General features: G+C 40.8%; 1 protein-coding gene across 5 annotated transcripts in view; it reads left to right on the forward strand.

The window, feature by feature from the left end:
• The window catches only part of gli2a (GLI family zinc finger 2a), a 91859-nt gene extending 76432 nt beyond the window's left edge, over nt 1-15427 (forward strand). For all 5 annotated transcript variants that reach the window (XM_085919877.1, XM_085919879.1, XM_085919878.1 and 2 more), the window contains 6 exons: nt 2384-2524; nt 5786-5935; nt 7980-8144; nt 8365-8646; nt 11591-11957; nt 12032-15427. In XM_085919877.1, coding sequence (XP_085776003.1) covers nt 2384-2524; nt 5786-5935; nt 7980-8144; nt 8365-8646; nt 11591-11957; nt 12032-14289 — 3363 coding nt within the window. In that variant the 3' untranslated portion in view covers nt 14290-15427. The remainder of the gene's footprint in view (nt 1-2383; nt 2525-5785; nt 5936-7979; nt 8145-8364; nt 8647-11590; nt 11958-12031) is intronic.
• Nucleotides 15428-21917: the final 6490 nt, after the last annotated feature.

A 21917-nucleotide genomic window follows, 5' to 3' on the forward strand; every position in this document is an offset into this window, starting at 1 on the left:
TATTATAATTAATAACAATTATAATATTATATTATGATAATATAATATTATTATTGTGTGTGTATAAAATATATATATATATATATATATATATATATATATATATATATATATATATATACACACATTCACACACACACACACACATATATACATTTATATCTCTACTGTATTTTGATATATTTTATATATATATATATATATATATATATATATATATATATATATATTTTTTTTTTTTTTCACCTTAATTTTTGGACTGTAAGTCACTCCGGACTATAAATCGCACCGGAGTATAAATCGCACTTTTGGGGCAAATTTATTTGTCAAAATCCAACGCCAAAAACAGACATGAACCAGCAACAAGAGGCTAAATGATACGGTATGCTAACGTGACATATACACAAACGAGGAGCTGAGAACGGGCCTGACGTAACATTCAGAGTTATTCAAGTAAGTATTGCATAAATACTCGCGTGCCAAGCAGGAGCAGCTCAAAGCGCGGCTGCGGCAACTCCGGACACCCGCACGCTCGTGAAAGATGGAAGGAAATGAGGCTTTTTAATGAATTGGAGTGACACAGATGGTTTGATAAACGTCTTAAGTATTACATAAATAACACGTTTATCAAACCATCTGTGTCACTTCAATTCATTAAATCCATCGATCGTGCTTTATGTAAACAATGCCGCATATGCTGACGTTGGACCCATTGTAAGTTGCATTTCTAATTATTCCACAGACCCATACAACAATATATAAAGTATATTTCAAATAACTATCATATTACAACAATATTATCAAACCATCTGTGTCACTCCAAATCATTAAATCCGTCGATCAAATTTCTCGTTCTTTATCAAAGTCAAAGTCCGCTTTATTGTCAATTTCTTCACGTCAAGACACACAGAGATCGAAATTACGTTTCCCACCGTGCCACGGTGAATAGACACAGTACACAACACTTACAATCAAATAGCACAAAGAATAAAAACGAACAGACAAGAGCAACGAATAGGTAATAAGCAAATAACCCAAATAAATAAACAATCAATAAATAAATAAATAAATAAATAAATAAATAAATAAATAGACAAATAAGAGCAACAAAAATGGAACAAGCGTGCTAATAGCAGACAGCCAGACCATAGCGCAAAAGAACAGGACGTCATGCAGCCGAGGGGGGGGGGAATTCAGGATCCTGACAGCTTGGAGTATGAAGCTGTTTTTGAGTCTGGTGGTGCGGGAGCGCAGGCATCTGTACCTCTTCCCAGAGGGCAGAAGTTCAAACAAAGAGTGAGCGGGGTGACTCACATCACACACAATCGCGGGTGAGATGGGAGGCGTAAACGTCCTTCAGGGAAGGGAGTGGAGCCCCAATGATTTTACTCGCAGTGTTCACTATGCGCTGCAGGGCCTTCATGTTGTACTCAGAGCAGCCACCACCCCACACATCGATACAACTGGAGAGGACGCTCTCAACGATCCCACGGTAGAATGTGGTCATGATGGCGGGAGGAGCACTTGCTCGCCTGATTATTATGTGAACAACGCCACGCGCGCGCCGCACAGATCTAGTATATAACTATATTGTAGCATTAACAAAGTACCAGGAAAGACGTGGGTTTGGTAAAAGGCTCTTCATTTAACAAAACAAGAGTGCAACAAGCAAACAACTACTGAACTGTAACGATAAAAACATATACAAGTTGCTACACGAAATAAAATATATCAAATAACTATCACATAAATACGTTTTTCAAACCTTGTGCCACTCCAAATCATTAAATCCTTTAAACGTGGGGCCCTTCGTCATCTTCGTCATCCCGTGATCGAATCCTTTGTCGTTTATGTAAACAACCGCCGCGCGGCAAGGGTGACGTCACTTGCAGTTCAAATGACAGTAATCCCTTGCTACATCACGTTTTGTTTATCGCGGTTTCACTACATCGCAGATTTTTGAATTTTGAAAATTTATGAAAAAAATCACATAAGTCGCTCCCGAGTATAAGTCGCCCCCCCCCCCCCCCACCCAAACTGTGACAAAAACCGTGACTTAAATTATGGTATTATGATTCACTTACTGGTTTCGTCTGTAACGTCAGAAAATAGGGACAAATTTTGATGCGTGCATGTTTTTTTATGGTTTGTCGTTCGCCCGCACAGTTTCACGGATGGGAAGAGGATATTACACAGCACATAGGCTGCAAAGTACGAGCTGCAATTGAATGATTTTTTTTTTCCGGGAATTAAAGGCATTGACTGACTGCCAATCACTTACTTTTCCATGAAAATCAACCAATCACGATTGATGGTTGATTAACCAGAAGATAACTAACTACACATTGCAATGAATGACTAAGTTTTGTCTCTTTGTCGGAAGGACCATGGTGGAGGAATGCTGGAAATGAGTGAGGAGCTTGATAAAGATGAGTGCAAACAGGAACCTGAGGCCATATATGAGACCAACTGTCACTGGGACGGTTGTACCAAGGAGTATGATACCCAAGACCAACTTGTACATGTGAGTTTGCATTTAGTCTTACCGACGGTCAATATTCTGTTATTTAATTAATATGCAGTAAAATGCTGCTGTTATTTATTTAATGTGCATTTGATGCGCAGTAAAATGCATTGATTTTGGTTATGTATCGAGACCAATGGATGGCTGGATGGCTGGATGGCTGGATGGCTGGCTGGATGGATGGATGGATGGATGGATGGATGGATGGATGGATGGATGGATGGATGGATGGATGGATGGATGGAGAGAGAGGGAGGGATTATTGACCCCCTGGGGGAAATTCAGTATTTCCAGCAGCATTCATACTGCAGAGTGGATATATAAAAGACATACTGATGACATGAGCGCAACTCAATTTCATCAGCCTCAGCATTTTGTTTGGTGTGGTTAAGTTCATTTGAGATAAAGGTTTACATAACTTTTCTGCCACTTGTTAAATTGATGTGATTGTGTCTGATCACAAAATTATCCAGTCACTATAATTTAGCCACTGATCTTTTCCTGTCGACACGCTCAGCGTTAATCAGGCTTCCTGCTCTCGCCAAATTTGTGACAAGCCTTACAGCTGTGTGCCCCTGAGCCTCACTCCCTCAGCTGCCTGACCCCTGACCTCTCTGAGCAACAGCCCCTTCTCCTGAATCCCAGAGGGCCACGCATAAATCCATCGTCATGCCAGCAACTCTGGCGTTTAGAAAACTGCCGCCTTTCCAGGACATTTCAACACTCGTTCCAATTTCCGATTGATGTCAGTTACCTCAGAGCTCTAGTCAAGAAGGCATGTAAGAATTGCAGATTGAAAGAAATTTGAAGGAGTGGGCTTTAATCTCCACCAGTCAAGAATCTTTGACCCAACTATTGATGCAACTGATTCCTCAAGTTTAAATAAGATCACAAATTTGATCAATTTTCCAAAGTTTTGATCGCAATTGGGATTTACCCCCCCCCTTCAATTCTTGACCATATCTTTTAAAGCACTTGGGGTGTTCAAGTGCACCTGTAAGCATTGGCTTCTGCTTAACCAAAATAATCTGGTCAGAAGAGCCCCAAAATAAAAGATGTGGTGTGCTGCCTGAAAATAAAGGTCTCTGTTAGATTACACACTTGTTTCCACTCCTCTTCCTCCACTCCAAATAGAACGCAGAACTGCCCACTACTCAGCAGTTTTAGCTTGTTAAAGAAGCGACAATTAGAGCATTGCCAGCAGTGTCTCCTCAGGAAATGGTGATTCCTTCCAGGGCGCAGTTATTTGTTAGCAGTACATGGAATCCAAGTTTTTGAATATTTCTTTGTATGCAAAACAAGTTACCGTAATTTTCGGACTATTAGTTGCTCCAGAGTATAAGTCGCACCAGCCATAAAATGCACAATAAAGTGAAAAAAAACATATAAGTCGCTCCGGAGTATAAGTCGCACTTTTAGGGCGAATGTATTTGTCAAAATCCAACACCGAAAACAGACATGAACCAGCAACAACAGACTAAACGATACGGTATGCTAACGTAACATATACACAAACAAGGAGCTGAGAACGGGCCTGACGTAACATTCAGAGTTATTCAAGTAAGTATTACATAAATAACATGTTTATCAAACCATCTGTGTCACTCCAATTTATTAAATCCATCGATGTGTTTTATGTAAACAATGCTGCAGTACGCATATGCGCCGCATATGCTGACGTCGGACTATTTGTTTATTTGTTTGCATTTCTAATTATACCACAGATCCATATAACGATATATAAAGTATATTTCGAATAACTATCATATTACAACAACATTATCAAACCATCTGTATCACTCCATATCATTAAATCCATCGATCATCTATTAGGTAAACAATGCAGAGTACACTCGCCCTCCGATTCGTCATGATATGCATTTCTAATTATTTCACAGACCCATATAATGATATATAAAGTATATTTTAAATATCATATAGTAACAATATTATCAAACCATGTGTTGCTCCAATTCATTAAATCTATCGATCGTGTTTTATGTAAATAATGCTGCCTATGTGCCGCATATGCTGACGTCGGACCCATTGCAAATTGCATTTCTAATTATACCACAGACCCATATAACCGTATATATAGTATATTTTAAATAACTCATATTACAACAACATTATCAAACTATCTGTGTCACTCCAAATCATTAAATCCATCGATCAAATTCCTCGTTCTTCATGTCAACAACGCCGCGCGTGGGCTGCAGCAATCTAGTACATAACTATGTTGTAGCGTTAACAAAATACCAAGAAAGATGTGGGTCTGGTAAACGGCTCTTTATTTAACAAAACAAGAGTTCAACGAGCCAACAACTACTGAACATCCAGCCACGGAGGTGGAAGAGCGCTCCAAAAATAGGACCGGGTGTGCATAAAAGCCATGTCCGAGCCCCGTCCACCGTCCCCGGACAGCCACCCGGCCGAGCGCCGGCCCCTGCCTTCCATCCACGGAGGTAAAAGACAGCTCCGTAGAGTATGACCGGGCGTGCGTAAAAGCCATGTCCGAGCCCCATCCACCGTCCCCGGACAGCCACCCGGCCAAGCGCTGGCCCCCGACTTTCATCCACGAAAGTGAAAGAGAGCTCCAGTCGAGAAGGACCGGGCGTGCGTAAAAGCCATAATAGTTTTTCAAACCTTCCGTGTCACTCCAAATCATTAAATCCTTCAAACTCTTTGTCCTACGTGTCACTTACAAACAAAGCCATTAATGATGCCGGTAGTACGTGGGGCCCTTCGTCATCTTCGTCATCCCGTGATCAAATCCTTTGTCTCTTATGTAAACAACCCCCACGCGGCACGGGTGATGTCACTTGCAGTTCAAATGACAGTATTCCCTTGCTACATCGCGGTTCGTTTTTCGCGGATTTTTGAATTTTTAAAATTTTTGACAAAAAACACATCTAAGTCGCTCCTGAGTATAAGTGCCCCCCCCCCACAAACTGGTATCAAATCCTTTACAAAGGAAGTCTCCATTTCTATATACAAACCTACAAGCCTGAGGACAGACTGTAAGAACAGACATTGTTTTTATAGGTTTTTTTTTTTGTTTGTTTGTTTTTTCATTACTGTTGACAGACGCACAATGGCTGCCAGACATTATTTATGGCATGGTTACTCACAAAGTGTGTCATTACTGTGCTTGTGCTTGAAGGAAAAGACAAGAATTTGCGGACTAATTTTTGTCACCAAGCAATAGCTCTGTACCCCTGTAGCGCACATGTGCCTCAATGTAACGAGTTGTTTCTTCAGCACATCAACAATGACCACATCCATGGTGAAAAGAAGGAGTTTGTGTGTCGGTGGGTGGAGTGTTCACGAGAGCAAAAGCCCTTCAAGGCCCAGTATATGCTGGTGGTCCACATGAGGAGACACACGGGCGAGAAGCCCCATAAATGCACAGTAAGTACAACAGAACATTGAGATACACAAGATAAGTAACTAGTAACATTCTATCGTCTCAAAATCCTCACTATTAGCTTATTGATAAAATAAAACTGAATATAAGGGTCGTCTTTGGTATTGAAGCTGCAATCCACTGTTTCTGAGTTTCTAATCGCTACTCCCACCTGCGGCCAGAAAATTGTAATTCGCATCCACGATGCTCATTCTCGTACACAATTGGAGACTCAGTACAGGCTGGAATCGTCATAACCAATTAACAATATTTCGACAGTTACCGATTGAGGAAAACTTACCTTTAGTCTCCACTCACAAAATGTAATTACAGTTCTTCATAACCACGACCCTCTATTTACACCTCCCAACCACATATCATTTGGTCACGACTGGACAGTAAAAGCAGAAAACCTTCCTAATCCACCGACAGGTTACACCAAGTAAGTAATGTTGTAACAGACACCCATTCCTTTGCATCATTTTATTTGTGACATTTTCAACAAGAAATTAGTGCCTAGCAGTCTTACCCTCCCATACTACTTGTGCGTGGCAATTACGATTTCAGAGGTGTCGACGTTGAGGAGGCATTACACGCTCTAGTTTCCTCATGTCTTCTAAGAAATGACGATTGAGGAGAAAAAAAACAGTCCAGGGATTTGTCTGATCAAACAGGGTGCAGAAGCTATAAAGAGAGTTGAAGCTAAAAATGCAAAAACATGGACATCTTTTGTTTTTCTGTTTGTGCTGGGATGGAAATCGCTTGTAATTAAATTGTCTCTTGACTTAGTTTTTTACCATTTGAATAAAAAAAAAAATTAAGCATATTAAAAAATATATATTTTCCTTGGGTATTTGGATAGAAAATTGAAGGTTGTCTTGTTGAAATGAAGATTTTTTTTGCAGCTAGATACTCACGTATATATGTTTATGTTGACCTATTATTGTACGCGTGTACACATATTCGGAGTACAAGTCACACCAGCCATAAAATGCATAATAAAGAGGAAAAAGACATATATAAGTCGCACTGGCGTATAAATCGCATTTTTGGGGGAAATTTATTTGATAAAGTCCAACACCAAACCAGACGAAGAAAAATGAAAAAAAAAAAAGAGTTAAACATTTGTAATAATTGTGGGTAGTGCAATTATGCAGGAAACATGGATTCAGTTCCCACTCAATGATGGTATGAATGTGAGTCTGAATGCTTGTCTCTAGATATGTTCCCTCTAACTGACTGGCAACCAGTTCAGGGTGTAGTCTGCCAGCTGAAATAGCGTCCTGCACTCCTTGACCTTCAAGTCAAGTTTATTAACATATATAGCCCTAAATCACAGGCAAGTCTCAAAGGGCTTCACATATACAAAAAATTGACAATTATTCTCAAACATCCCCTGATCTTAAACGGTGTAGGGCAGTGGTCAGCAAATAAGGGACAGCGGGCCAATTTTGCCCCGCCATCTATTCTGTCTGGCCCGCGAGATGACGTTAATAATGTATTAAAAAAAAAAAATTAAAAAACATTTTTTTTCAACCCCATATTTTTTTAAAGAAAAAAAGGGCATACATTTGATGGGATTGTTGTATGCCATACAACAAACCCATCAAATTTGAAACATTTATTGAGGTATGATAGTCCTTAGTGACAACAGGTGGAACATCCTGTTTCAGTTATCCATGACGCACAGGTCGGAACGGTATTGACACGCGAGTGCGCGTAATCTTATGCAAAAAAAAAACAAAGTGTCCTGTCTCCCTCCTCCAGTGGGCAAGGTAAAAAATAGTCTATATTTCGTTAAATTAACAACATAACAAGGTCTGTTCAAATGGAATTAAATTAAATGCATTTTAAAAGTAAGATGATGTTTATTTTAATATAATATAATAATTTAAATAGTAGAGACCCCCCCAAAAAAAGCAATTGTCTGAATTATTTTTGGCCCGCGTCCAAAAGTAATTGCCAACCCCTGGTGTAGGGAATGGGTGGATAGATCCCTGTGGCATTTTTTCTCACCATTTCACACTGTGGCTTTCTGTCTATTTGCAGTTTGAGGGCTGCACAAAAGCTTACTCCCGTCTAGAAAATCTCAAGACCCACCTTCGGTCTCACACTGGGGAGAAGCCCTATGTGTGTGAGCATGAAGGCTGCAACAAGGCTTTCTCAAATGCTTCAGACCGAGCCAAGCACCAGAATCGTACACATTCTAATGAGGTATGTGAAGTTGTCAACCAGCTTTGTGTGGAATACAGCTTTCACATATACGGTACAATCGTGCATTGGCAACACCTCTAGATCTAAAGATTTGTCTTTTCTTGATAAAAGTGTTAATGTTATGATTCATGTCAAACATAATGTCTGCTTGTCTGTCCCATCTGTGTGATGTTGAATTGTAACTCTATTTAAACAAATTGTGTTTAATCCCTTTCAACAGAAACCATATGTATGTAAAATTGCGGGTTGTACCAAGCGCTACACAGACCCCAGCTCTCTCAGGAAGCATGTTAAGACTGTTCACGGACCGGAGGCTCATGTCACCAAGAAACAGCGAAGTGACGCTCCTCGAGGACTTCAACCTCCCAAAGACAATGGCGAGAATGAGTTCCATTCTAAAAATGGCACAGGAAGTGTGGATGAAAGGACCGATGCCAAAGGCACCATGAGAAGCATGGAAGACCGTCTACAAGTCAAATCAATCAAGACTGAGAATTCCATTGTGAGTCATGATTGTGCACTTCAAGTTGCAATTGCCATTCTTGTTATTTGATTGAATACTGTTATTGGCATGACTTGTGTCCCTTTGTTTCCACATTTACTAACACTGACACCACTGACACTGTGGTTAGATATTTGACCGACAGTTGCCTGCATGCTTAAGTCACATTTTCAGTTTTTTGCTTGAATGTGCTTTTCTCTTTCCCTTAAAATCTCCATAATGGATAGTCTGCACTGAGGTGAGCATTCCGTTTTCTCTGTCTCATGACTCAACCAACAAGAGTTTATGCCTCTTCATGTCACACTGCATCTGTCTTGTTGCATTTGAATTAGTCTGGCAAATTTATTAAACTGTTACATTTTATGCATAAAGTAGTAATCACAAAATTTTGATTATGACAATACAGTGGAGCCTCGGTTTTCGACCACAATCTGTTCAAGAAGACTGTTCGAGAAGTGAATTGTTCGAATTGCGAATGATGTTTTCCCTTTAAAAATAATGGAAACAATTTGAATCTATTCCAAGCGAAAATAACGCCTTTTTAAAGCATTTTTTCAGTTGCGCATTTTTGTCCGATCGCGCAACTGCAGCGCACCGCCGAACGCGCAACTGTAGCGCGTCGCCGATCGCACAACTGCACCGCGCTGGTCGCATTATTGTGACAGAGCCGTCGCTGAAATTTAGATATTTTTAAAGTCCTTTCCAAAATTTAAGTGGACCTCAGTGCGCAGGGAGCTTAATTTTGTCCAATCGCGCAACTGCAGTGCACCGCCGAACGCGCAACTGTAGCGCGCCGCCGACTGCACCGCGGTGGTCTCATTATTATGATAGAGCGGTCGCCAAAATTTTGAAAATATTTTGAAAGTCCTCATGGACTTTCCAAAATTTAAGTGGACCTCAGTGCGCAGGGAGCTTAATTTGGTCCAATCGCGCAACCGCAGCACATATATTATATATTATATATATTATATTTTTATTATATATTTTATTTATTATTATTTATTTTATATATATATATATATATATATATATATATATATATATATATATATATATATATATATATATATATATATATATATATATAGCCTCGTTTGTACTGGCAGTGTCTTCGAGGAGGGTAATCCACTGCAGTTCCCTCATCCTGAATTGGTCCACGAGAATCTAGATAGATAGATCAATAGACAAACAGACAGAGACGGACGGACGGAGCAAGGAATTGCTGTAATTTGAATTTCAAGTGACGTCAGTGGCGCGCGGCGGTTGTTGACATAAAGGACAAAGATTCGATCACGGGATGACGAAGATGACGAAAGGCCCCACGTACTACCGGCATCAATAGCGGCTTTGTAAGTGACACGGAGGACGAAGAGTTTGAAGGATTTAATGATTTGGAGTGACACAGAAGGTTTGAAAAACTATTATGGCTTTTACACACGCCCGGTCCTTCTCGACGGGAGCTCTCTTTCACCTCCGTGGATGGAAGTTGAGGGCCGGCGCTCGGCCAGGTTGCTGTCCAGGGTCGGTGGATAGGGCTCGGACATTGCTTTTATGCACGCCCGGTCATACTCTACGGAGCTGTCTTTCACCTCCGTGGATGGAAGTCGGGGGCCGGCGCTCGGCCGGGTGGCTGTCCGGGGACGGTGGATGTGCCTCGGACATGGCTTTTACGCACACCCGGTCCTATTTATGGAGCTCTCTTCCACCTCCGTGGCTGGAGGTTCAATAGTTGTTGGCTCGTTGAACTCTTGTTTTGTTAAATAAAGAGCCGTTTACCAAACCCACGTCTTTGCTTGTACTTTGTTAACGCTACAATATAGTTCTATACTAGATCTGTGGAATAACAATGAGGCTGACGTCAGGGCGCACGCGCGGCTTTGCTGACAAAGGACGAGGAATTTGATCGATGGATTTAATGATTTGGAGTGACACAGATGGTTTGATAATATTGTTGTAATATGATAGTTATTTGAAATATACTTTATACATCGTTATATGGGTCTGTGGAGTAATTAGAAATGCAAATCACGAGTCCGACGGTGCCCGTACGCGGCATTGTTTACATAAAGGATGATCGATTGATTTAATGAATTGGAGTCACACAGATGGTGTTATAAACGTGTTATTTATGTAATAGCTATTAGAATAACTCTGAATGTTACGTCAGGCCCGTTCTCAGCTCTTCGTTTGTGTTTATGTCACGTTAGCATACCTATCGTTTAGCCTGTTGTTGCTCGTTCATGTCTGTCCTTGGTGTTGGATTTTGACAAATAAATATGCCCCAAAAGTGCGACTTATACTCCGGAGCGACTTAATATGTTTTTTTTTCACTTTATTGTGCATTTTATGGCTGGTGCGACTTATACTCCGGAGCGACTTATAGTCCGAAAATTACGGTGTGTACACACAATAATAATATTGTATTATAATAATATAATATTATAATTGTTATTAATTATAGTAATAACATAATATTATACACAATACACACACAGAAAATAACGGTGTGTGTGTGTGTGTGTGTGTGTGTGTGTGTGTGTGTGTGTGTGTGTGTGTGTGTGTGTGTGTGTGTGTGTGTGTGTGTGTGTGTGTGTGTGTGTGTGTGTGTGTGTGTGTGTGTGTGTGTATTTGTTATTATATATCAGGTCTCGCTGCTGTAATGTAAAAGCTTAAACATACAACGACTTGTGTTGAGATCACTTTATTTTTCAACAATATAAAACACAGCATTTGTTACAATAACAAACACTTATCATGCTAACTGAAAGTTAATAATTATATATTAAAGCTAATTTTGTTAATGCATGAGTGCTTATTACATGTTTCCATCTACTCTATTCCATGCCTCGTGTGTATGACCAAACTACCTCGATTTTCCATTTGGGTTACATCTTTGCTTGTATTATTTATTTATGTCCATTTGTTGCTTGGTGTCCCTCACTAGATGTATCAGTCCAGTCCTGGTGGTCACTCATCATGTAGCAGTCAGCCATCACCTCTCAGCAGCACCAACAACAACGACAGTGGGGTAGAGATGGCCATGCACAGTGGGGGCAGCTTTGGGGACCTGAGTGCACAAGATGAGTGTCCCTTGGTTGACTCTACTGTTCCTGCTGGGGGACAACAGACAGGAATGGGACTTCAGCTGAGGAAAGCAGTGAGTCATTGTGGCACAGTTACCATCAAAATGGAGACTATCAAGAAAGAAAAGCTGAAGATGGTGAGAGACTCCTGCCCGTGGGTCAATTCAGCACCACAGCCCCTACAGGGCCAACGCAACAACACTAAGCTGCCCCCAATACCTACAGCTGGTAACTATAAACTCTGATGTCTTCATTCAAGATATATTGACGAAGGCCTTTAATAATTTTCTTTGTAAATACAGGTTCCTTACTGGAGAACTCCAACGTAACAACTAACCTCAACAGTTTACACAATGGTCAGCGATTCGGAGACCAGTCTTTCTTTGAAGTTACTCTGCTAAACCAACAAAATGATCGGCGTAATAGCACAACCAGCACAATCAGCTCAGCATACACCATGAGTCGGCGATCATCCGGCATCTCACCTTGCTACTCCAGCCGTCGCTCCAGTGAGGCATCCCAATTTGGTGCTAACCGTCATAACAATATCAGTTCAGCAGACTCCTATGACCCAATCTCCACTGATTTATCCCGACGCTCCAGTGAGGCTAGCCATTCCGGAGGTGGTGGTGCTGGTGGAGCAGGGGGAGGAAATCTCCCAAGCCTTCTAAGTCTGACCCCAGCTCAGCATTATCGTCTAAAGGCAAAATATGCTGCTGCCATTGGTGGAGCACCACCTACGCCCTTACCCAATATGGAGAGAATGAGCCTCAGGACCCGCATGGCCCTCTATAGTGACTCTCAGGAATATTCAACACATCATTACCACCAGCAACCCTCTGGAAATGTGCCACGGCGATGCAGTGATATTGGATATGGCAACCACAGCCTGATGCCCCATGAGATACCTGCCAATATTCCACGCCGGGCCAGTGATCCAGTGCGCTGTCCCACCCATGACATTCTTTCTACAGTTCCACGCTATAACAGTATGAACAGCATGAATAGTTCTTCAGAATGTCACCAAGCATTGGCAATGTATGGTTACACTCGTTCTGATGGCAACCTTCAGCGCTACCCATTTGCTCCCAGACCACCAAGCATTTCAGAGAATGTAGCTATGGAGAACATGGCAGTAGATGGGATGGGAACTGGGGGCGAACAGGGTGCGGAGGATGATATAGTTCTTCCAGATGACATGGTGCAATACCTTAGGTCCCAAAACCCAGGCAACCAAGGTCACAATTTGGGACACGGAAATTACCAATTCAATAACCAGTCTCAGGGCTATCAGACTGGCAGTGTCCCGCTAGCCTCATTTTATTCCCAAAGAAGGGGTCCTTTGTTTGATGCCTGTTTGATGCAGTCTGGTCAGGATATGAATCATAGTGACCCCCAAGAGCCTTTCTCGTCATCACATATTAACAAGAATAATATGCCAGTTCAGTGGAATGAGGTGAGTTCAGGAACCGTGGACAATGCAACAAAGTTCCCCAAACAGCAACATTCTCTCAGGGGAAACCTAACTGTTGTTCCACAGAGGAACAATTTTGCTTCCTTCCAGGCACAAGGTCAGGGCCTTGGCAGCAATCAGCAAGTCGTACCAGTGAATCAGAATATGCATAAACAGGGCTATGCAAATCACAACAAGAGGCTGAACAACCCCCATCATCAGCAAAAACAGTCCAGCACTTTGAAATTGACTGATCAAAGTTCTGTACAAGGGTTTAACCAAGACACAATTCAAAATTCTATTTCTGCAAGCAATAATGTGCGAGCCACCCGGAATAATGTGATGGATCAAGGAGTGCAAAGTTACAGAGGAAGGGCCCAACCTGATGAATATTCTCACATAAACCATGTGGTTTATCAGCAACAGCACTATAATATTTCATCCCATTACAGCAACATACAGAATGGTACCAGTGTAATGTTACCGCCAAGACCCCCAGTCGAACCCAAGCCAGGTGGCAGGCAGCATCCTGTTTCTGGTACGATGCAATTGAACAGAATACCCAAGTTATCTGATGTGAGCCCCCGTCTGCCTAACAACACGTCAGAGGCAAGTCCAAAAAGGCCCAATGGGACGGCGACCTTACGAAACAACTCTGAGAATCCCAACTCTGCAATGTTCTACACAGGTGAAATTCATTTCTTTGAACAAACACCTGCCACCTTCGAGGCCTCAGTGTCCCCCAATGTAAGCCAGACCCCTGCCAATAACAACGTGGCAGTAAGTAACATGGTCTCACCAGGAGTCAACCAGGTCTCTAGCAGTACAGTGGATTCTTCCACAGGTAGAAATGGCGGTCCGGAACACACCCAAATAGATTTTGACTCGATCTTAGATGATGGGGATCACTCCAGCCTGATGTCAGGGACCCTTAGTCCTGGCCTTTTGCAGAGCCTCTCCCAGAATTCATCTCGTCTCACCACCCCTCGCAATTCTGTTACTCTTGCATCAGTACCAGCAGGAATTGGAAACATGGCCATTGGGGATATGAGCTCAATGCTCACAGCACTGGCTGAAGAAAGCAAGTTCCTCAATCTGATTAGTTAGGAGCAAACATAGCTTTAAGCCAATTCAGTCGCAATAATTCATACATCAGGAATACATGGACTGGACAAAGCACTGACTGAACAATGAATGAGTCTTTTTATTTGTTTTATTGTCACTGTCTACAGTAAATCAGTATGATATTCTTGTTAGATTTGTATTAAGATGTTTATGTCAAGAGTCTAGGAGATAAAGGACTCGATCAGCCATATACACACAAACACCAGTGGCGTGTAGGGTCGACGGTGGAGGTGTAAAACATACATATGTACGTACATACATACATACATACATACATACATACATACATACATACATACATACATACATACATACATACATACATACATACATATACCCACACACACACACACAGACAGACATACTACAGACAGATAGACAGACAGACACACGCAAATTCACTCTCACACACACACGGTATATAGTGCTGCATTGAAAGCATTTCACATTGCCTTGCAGAGGATATTGGGGATGAGCATCTAATCACAGCTCCATCCTGGTATTCCAGTGGAGACCAAACTTTTTGAATTATACTGTATGATACTTCCTTCAAGTAATTTGATAGTATTTTGTAATGTGTTATAATGACTTATACATAACCATGGTGAAATATTTGAAACTAATATCAGGGTCCACTGACTTGCTTTTGATCATCGTCTGGACATTTGAGGATTCTATTCTAATTCAGAGGTAAGATCTCTTTGTGACGTCAAATCCACAACGGTGAAAGATTGAAATGGACAAGGATATGCTTTGGTCTGTCAATGAATGCGGACTCCAACATTCTCTAAAAGAATATACAAGTACCTCTGTGTGTTCCAAATGGGATCCAACTCTAATTAACACATTCATAACATCACCCCCAGGACCTTTATGCTACAACCCATACCTCCCCTGGGCTATGGATGAACCGCAGAATGGCAAATTCAGAAAAGGACAGACTTTGATATTCAAAATCCTGTTTCTGCATACTAGCAGATCAAAATCCCGTTTTAATTTGTTCCTTGTATTTCTTAGTAGCCTTTAAAATTGTCTTTGTATTTACTACTACAATACATATATACTTTTACAAGTTTGTTTGGCTTTGTGTGACACTGTATATAGCCTTTGTATATTTCAAATAAACTATGACTTTTTTTCTGTGTACGGCCATAACTTGTGTTCTATCCACCCATCAAATTTTTTTATACCTCTAATCCATTCTTGACTGGTTTTAAACCAGTCTTAGAGCTCACATAGGCGACTCACATTCACACTTATGGACAATTAAGTCTTCAATTCATCTTAAAATCATATTTTTTGGAATGTGGGAGTAAGACGGAGAAAACCCAGGCAAGCTAGGGGAGAACACACAAACTTCACACAGGAAGGCAGGAACACAGATTCAGCCCTCTTCATCTCAAAACAGTAAGGCGGAGGTGCTTGCCAGTTTTCTACCATGCCACTTCTTGTGCTCTGTCATCTCAAAATTATAGACTTGTAATCAGGTCAAATGGCATTTCCAATCAGAAATTTGCCAGATTTGGGGGGGAAATCTGTTACGTTAATATCAAATGGTCTTATTGAACTTTATTGATCTCTAAATTAGATTTATCTTAATGCATTTTTTGATCTCTAAATTAGATTTATCTTAATGCATTTTTTGTCTGAATGACAGAATTTCATGCAAATATGATGATTATTATTATCATTATTAGTTATTTCTTACTCAATACTTATTTATTACTCAAAACTTATTGCTCTTCTCTTTCTTTATTACTTGTGCAAAATTCTCTTTTTTACTATTTCTATGTGAGCTACTAGAACCAGAATTTCCCAAGGGAGCAATCCCAAGGGAAAAATAAAGTTGAGTCTAAGTCTAAAAAGACACTTTGGCATCAAGAAAAAAAAGGGTGTGTGCTGCAGCACCCAAAGATCCCACCCGATCCCACACCTACTCCCACACCCAACCTGCACGTCCCTGTGCAAGACTGAGCCCAAAAAGGCAGCCAAGTAACACACTATTTTAAGATAAGTTGATAAATTGAGTTGGCTCCTGCACCATGCTTTACGTGTTAACACTTAGGTGCCCCAGTTACTTGCTCATTTTTCAATTTATGATGGCTATTTGTAAATGGTACATGAAAATAAAATGACCATGATTGAGTAATAAATTTGAAAAAAATCAAACTTTTAGAAAGTCATTTCTTATTAAAGTATTTATCATCATGAGGTGTGTATAATTTTGAAGGGAATTTTTTCATTTTGGAAAGAGGCTGTAACATAAAATGTGGAAATAGTACTTAAGCACTGTGAATACGTTCTGGATGCATTGTAACTTACTGTCCATTTCACAGTGAAGATGTAAAAGGAAATGCCCCTCTGAGAAAAACGCTGTTTCTTGGTATGAATCCCAACTTGCAACATGGCCACCATCAGACAGAGGAACAGGGTCCAATTACCATGAATAGACCTGCTATGAAGCAAAAATGATAGATACAGAAAGACAAAATTCCTCCTATTAGTTTATGAGTATAAGTAGTATGATGTTTAGATGAAGAACACATTGAGTGTTATTTTGTAGTTTCAATATAACAGAATGTACAGATGAAAAACGGAGAGTGTGATGTCCTGGCTCTTTGACCTTTGAGGGCAGGCCATCATAATAAAGTGAATCACACATGAAGCTTTCTGTGATTTTCTTTCTTGGCCGAACTAATTTTTCCATCAAAGATTTCCTCTATTGAGGGGATGTATGCCCATTGAGATCAGAGGGACGTGACCCGTGTTTGAGTTGGGGGTTACTTAACCCCCCTATATAACTTTTGGGGCCATCCGGCTGCTTCAGAACATGGTCAGTTCTCACTAGGAGAATTATGATCATCTTGCCTGTGGGATGTAGACCATGAAGGCCAGCATTGTAGCTCTGCCTCGGGAGAGTCCAGGGTCAGTCCCAACCCCGCATCATGACCTCTTGTAGGTTAGCCGCTATTGCCAGGCACAATAGCAGGCGGCTGATCTGAGAGCCCCCTCATGAGAGTGGTGTTGAGGAATGCTACCATTTCATTGAAGTCACAGGGATCTTTTTATTAAAAGCTTATGTGTTGAAGAGGGAGGGGCAAGAAGGAGATGACCTTCTTGGTCAGCTTCTCCAGAGGGGCGGGCTTCCAGCTCTGGCCTTCCTGTTTGCCTGCGTGGGGTTCCTCCGAGTACTCCGGCTTCCTCCCACATTCCAAAGACATGCACGGTAGGCCAATTGACAACTCCAAATTGTAAGTGTTGGTGTGAGTGTGAGCGTGAATGGTTGTTTGTCTATGTGTTCCCTGCAATTGGCTGGCAACCAGTTCAGTGTGTACCCCGCCTAATGCCCATAGTCAGCTGGGATAGGCTCCAACTTACCCGTGACCCTCATGTTTAGATGGATGTTTTTCCTTTTCCTGTTATAACTGCCACACAGAATGGACAGCCACTGATCCCACAACATGGAATGAATGAACTGTGTTCTTAGACAGTATTACTATGAAGGTACAGGGTAGCTGGACATTTGCTTGATACCATGAAAATAAATGCCAATATGGCAGTTATTGTGTGGTCAATGAGAAATTTCTGAGAACTCAGTAGGTCTACCCCTTTTTACTGAGGGTTAGTTATGTTTTTCTTTGGGTTACCTAGTACCTACCTAGGAAGAACTTGCAAAAAGAAAATTACCATAATTTTCGGACTATAAGTCGCGGTTTTTGTCATAGTTTGGGTGGGGGGCGACTTATACTCAGGAGCGACTTATATGTGATTTTTTTTCACAAATTTTCAAAATTCAAAAATCCGCGATGTAGTGAAACCGTGATAAACGAACCGCGATGTAGCAAGGGATTACTGTCATTTGAACTGCAAGTGACATCACCCATGTCGCGCGGCGGTTGTTTACATAAAGGGCAAAGGATTCGATCACGGGATGACAAAGGTGACGAAGGGCCCCACGTACTACCGGCATCATTAACGGCTTTATTTGTAAGTGACACGGAAGACGAAGAGTTTGAAGGATTTAATGATTTGGAGTGACACAGAAGGTTTGAAAAACTATTATGGCTTTTACACACGCCCGGTCCTTCTCGACGGGAGCTCTCTTTCACCTCCGTGGATGGAAGTCAAGGGCCGGCGCTCGGCCGGGTGGCTGTCCATACGGTGGATGGGGCTCGGACATGGCTTTTACGCACGCATACTCTACGGAGCTTTCTTTCACCTCCGTGGCTGGAAGTTCAGTAGTTGTTGGCTCGTTGAACTCTTGTTTTGTTAAATAAAGAGCCGTTTACCAAGCCCACGTCTTTCCTGGTACTTTGTTAATGCTACAATCTAGTAATATATTAGATCTCTGCAGCGCACGCGCGGCGTTGTTGACATAAAGAACGAGGAATTTGATCGATGGATTTAATGATTTGGAGTGACACAGATGGTTTGATAATATTGTTGTAATATGATAGTTATTTGAAATATACTTTATATATCGTTATATGGGTCTGTGGAATAATTAGAAATGCAACTTACAACGGGTCCGACGTAAGCATATGCGGCGCATACGTGGCATTGTTTACATAAAGCACGATCGATGGATTTAATGAATTGGAGTGACACAGATGGTTTGATAAACGTGTTATTTATGTAATACTTGCTTGAATAACTCTGAATGTTACGTCAGGCCCGTTCTCAGCTCCTCGTTTGTGTATATATCACGTTAGCATACCGTATCGTTTAGCCTGTTGTTGCTGGTTCATGTCTGTTTTTGGTGTTGGATTTTGACAAATAAATTTGTCCCAAAAGTGCGACTTATATATGTTTTTTTTTCACTTTATTGTGCATTTTATGGCTGGTGAGACTTATACTCCGGACCGACTTAAAGTTCGAAAATCACGGTAAGTAGATTGTCATTCATAGGAAATAGTCTCCTGGCTTTGAACCCGTAACCTTCTTTAGGAGTTCTAAGGTTAAGGTTGACACTGCTACACTCCAGTACATGAACAGCTGCTGAGGGGAGGCTGGTGTTTTCATAACCCAGAACTATATACATAATTAGGCACTAAAAATGATGAGAAAAAAAATCTTGTTCTTTCGCAAAGTAAGTTTAACACTGTCAAGGATGCAGATACTTTGACCTATTTGTTTATCCTGATTATCCTTGCCATGTCCTGACCAGTAAAGGAATCAAACAGAAATATACACAATATATGATAATTCTAGTAAAGAAGCAAACCACAATGTCACTGGCTAGGCCAATGTTCAAATGTTGGAAGCATTTACTGTAAATAGTTAACCTTCATCGCTGCTCCAAATCCATCACGCTAAGTGAGCACCACTCTAAAAGCAGTGGAACCATGAGGAAAGTTACTTTATTTATGCTACAGACTGAAAACACTTTGGTTTAAGACAAGTAATTGCTTCTATGTACAGATATTTACCTCTATAGATTTGATACATAACTTTGAAGGTGGCATGAACCCACTCATTGTTCATGTGAACAAAAGTATGCCAACATGTGATTGACATGTTTGTCCCCGCCTGTTTTGCTGTTTGTTCCTGCCTGTTTGCCTCCCTGTTAGTCCTGCCATGTTCTCCTGCCTGTTTGTTCATATTATCCTCTCCACCACCATTTTCCTTTCAATAAACCCCGGTCCAAGCTGCATTTGGTCCCCCTGCTTCATTCCGCACGTAAAACATCTTCATTGTGTGTCTTACAAAATGACCAAAGAAAAATTTCTTAGGCAACTCCAACATAGTAGTGCTTAAGTCATCTGACAACTTGGCTTTTAGTGCTATGAAAGTGTCAAAATGTCCCATTTTAGGTGACCAAGCATGGTCACACATTTGATGTCAGGCTATGGGTGGGGGTGACAGAGTCAGAGAGTATCATTTGGACTGGAGATAAATACTCAAATATCAAACGTACAGTTCAATAGCCATCTTACTTCAGAAATTGCTCTTAATCCAAGCAGTTTTTAGAAATCAAGTTCTTCATTGTTTGAATATACTGTACCTGTTTAAAAGTTTTAGTACTTTGGAAAAACAGATGTCTAACAAAGTAAAGAGCCATTCTGGAAGCCATAATGGTGGAATCCAGTCAGCATCACTTCAAAATAGATCATAGATTTATTATTCTTGGATTAGTGCCACTGGATTGTTGAATGGGGAATGTGCTCACAGGCATAATTTTACAACCACAATTATAGCAATGAAAAGTAAATGTATTGCTGTGCGTTTGATAACACCTTTTCTATTCTTGCATAGAACATTGCCTCAAGGAGATTATTGTAACAAGGATGAGTCAGATATAATTTATACTGTAAACCAAGATCTGCAGCCTGTAGGATTTCAAGAATCACTCTTTGTAGGACGAAGTAGGGTGGATTTGGACTTCTAGACTGCAGCTTGATATTTCTATCCATACTGTATATGGTCCTATGGGTATCAGTGATGATGGGCAATGCCTTTGACATCGGCCTTCACTCAACACAGCATAAGGCCAACATGAAAGCCTCCAGCGAATAGACAGGGAAAATCAGAATGGAGTTTTGTATGGGTTTAACGGGGTGGCATATTCTTGTCCCAATTCTGATGGATTATTAGTTTAAAATGAACATTTTAACAATTAATTTCACTCTATGTATAATAAAAAGGTGTAGAAGGAAAATAAGAATACCTCAAGTTAACGTTCTTTTAGGTTTTCAGCTGTAGGGTCTCTTTCTGAACACTGGGTGGCAATGCACCCACATTAAGTTGAAGAAATATGATGCGATGTCACTGCTGTATGTTATAGGCTATAAAGATAAGACTGACTATTGATATTATGCATTTTACGCCAAAGCTCAAGCTAAATTGAGTGACCTTTACAGTCACTCAAATAGGAATTGTTAGATTAGGCCTCTTTGGCATCCATGACTCAAGCCAGGCCGTTCGTTATCTTGCTGTGATCTTTCTCTTGCTTTCACCCTGCTTCCCTTCTCTACGACACCTTTGGCACACTTATTAATTGAGGTCAGTTAAGGCCATAGAGCCATGCGCAGCCACATGGGGTTTGCAAAGTCATACCCTTTTGTAGGTGGAAGGTGGGGGTTGGATGCATTCTTGCAAAAGGCCACGGATGCTGCGTCTTGCTCTCTCTGGCATCCGTTAAATAGTTCAACTGAGAATATGCAGTCTTCAGGTCATTATTATTAGTGTAGCGAGCGTTAAAGATAAAAGAACCAGGCTAAGGTCCTTAACAGCCTCTGATTTCAAAACTAGTTAATCAATTTGTAGGTTCAATAATTTGTTCAATGTCAAAACTAGTTAATCAATGTTCATTAATTTGCGCGTAATGAAAAAAATAGTCCACCTTGTTCACAAAAGAAAACATGAAATGCCCTAAAGCATCATTTTGCTAGTACACTGCCAAGCTACGTATGTAAGAATTTATGACGTGATCTTTGGTAATTATAAAAAAAAAAAAAGCTCTTGAATTCAACTGTTCAACATTGCCTGTTTTTGTTTTCATTGTTATACAAATGTACCTTAAGCTGTACAATGCTTTTACAATGAAAAATAAACTGAAGAAAATAGAGTGTGTCCTTTTTTGTTGTCACTCTGCATCCGAGTCCTCTCCT

Source organism: Syngnathus leptorhynchus, chromosome 9, assembly GCF_054491065.1.
Source record: "Syngnathus leptorhynchus isolate UIUO chromosome 9, UIUO_Slep, whole genome shotgun sequence".
In the NCBI taxonomy this organism is placed as follows: Eukaryota; Metazoa; Chordata; class Actinopteri; order Syngnathiformes; family Syngnathidae; genus Syngnathus; species Syngnathus leptorhynchus.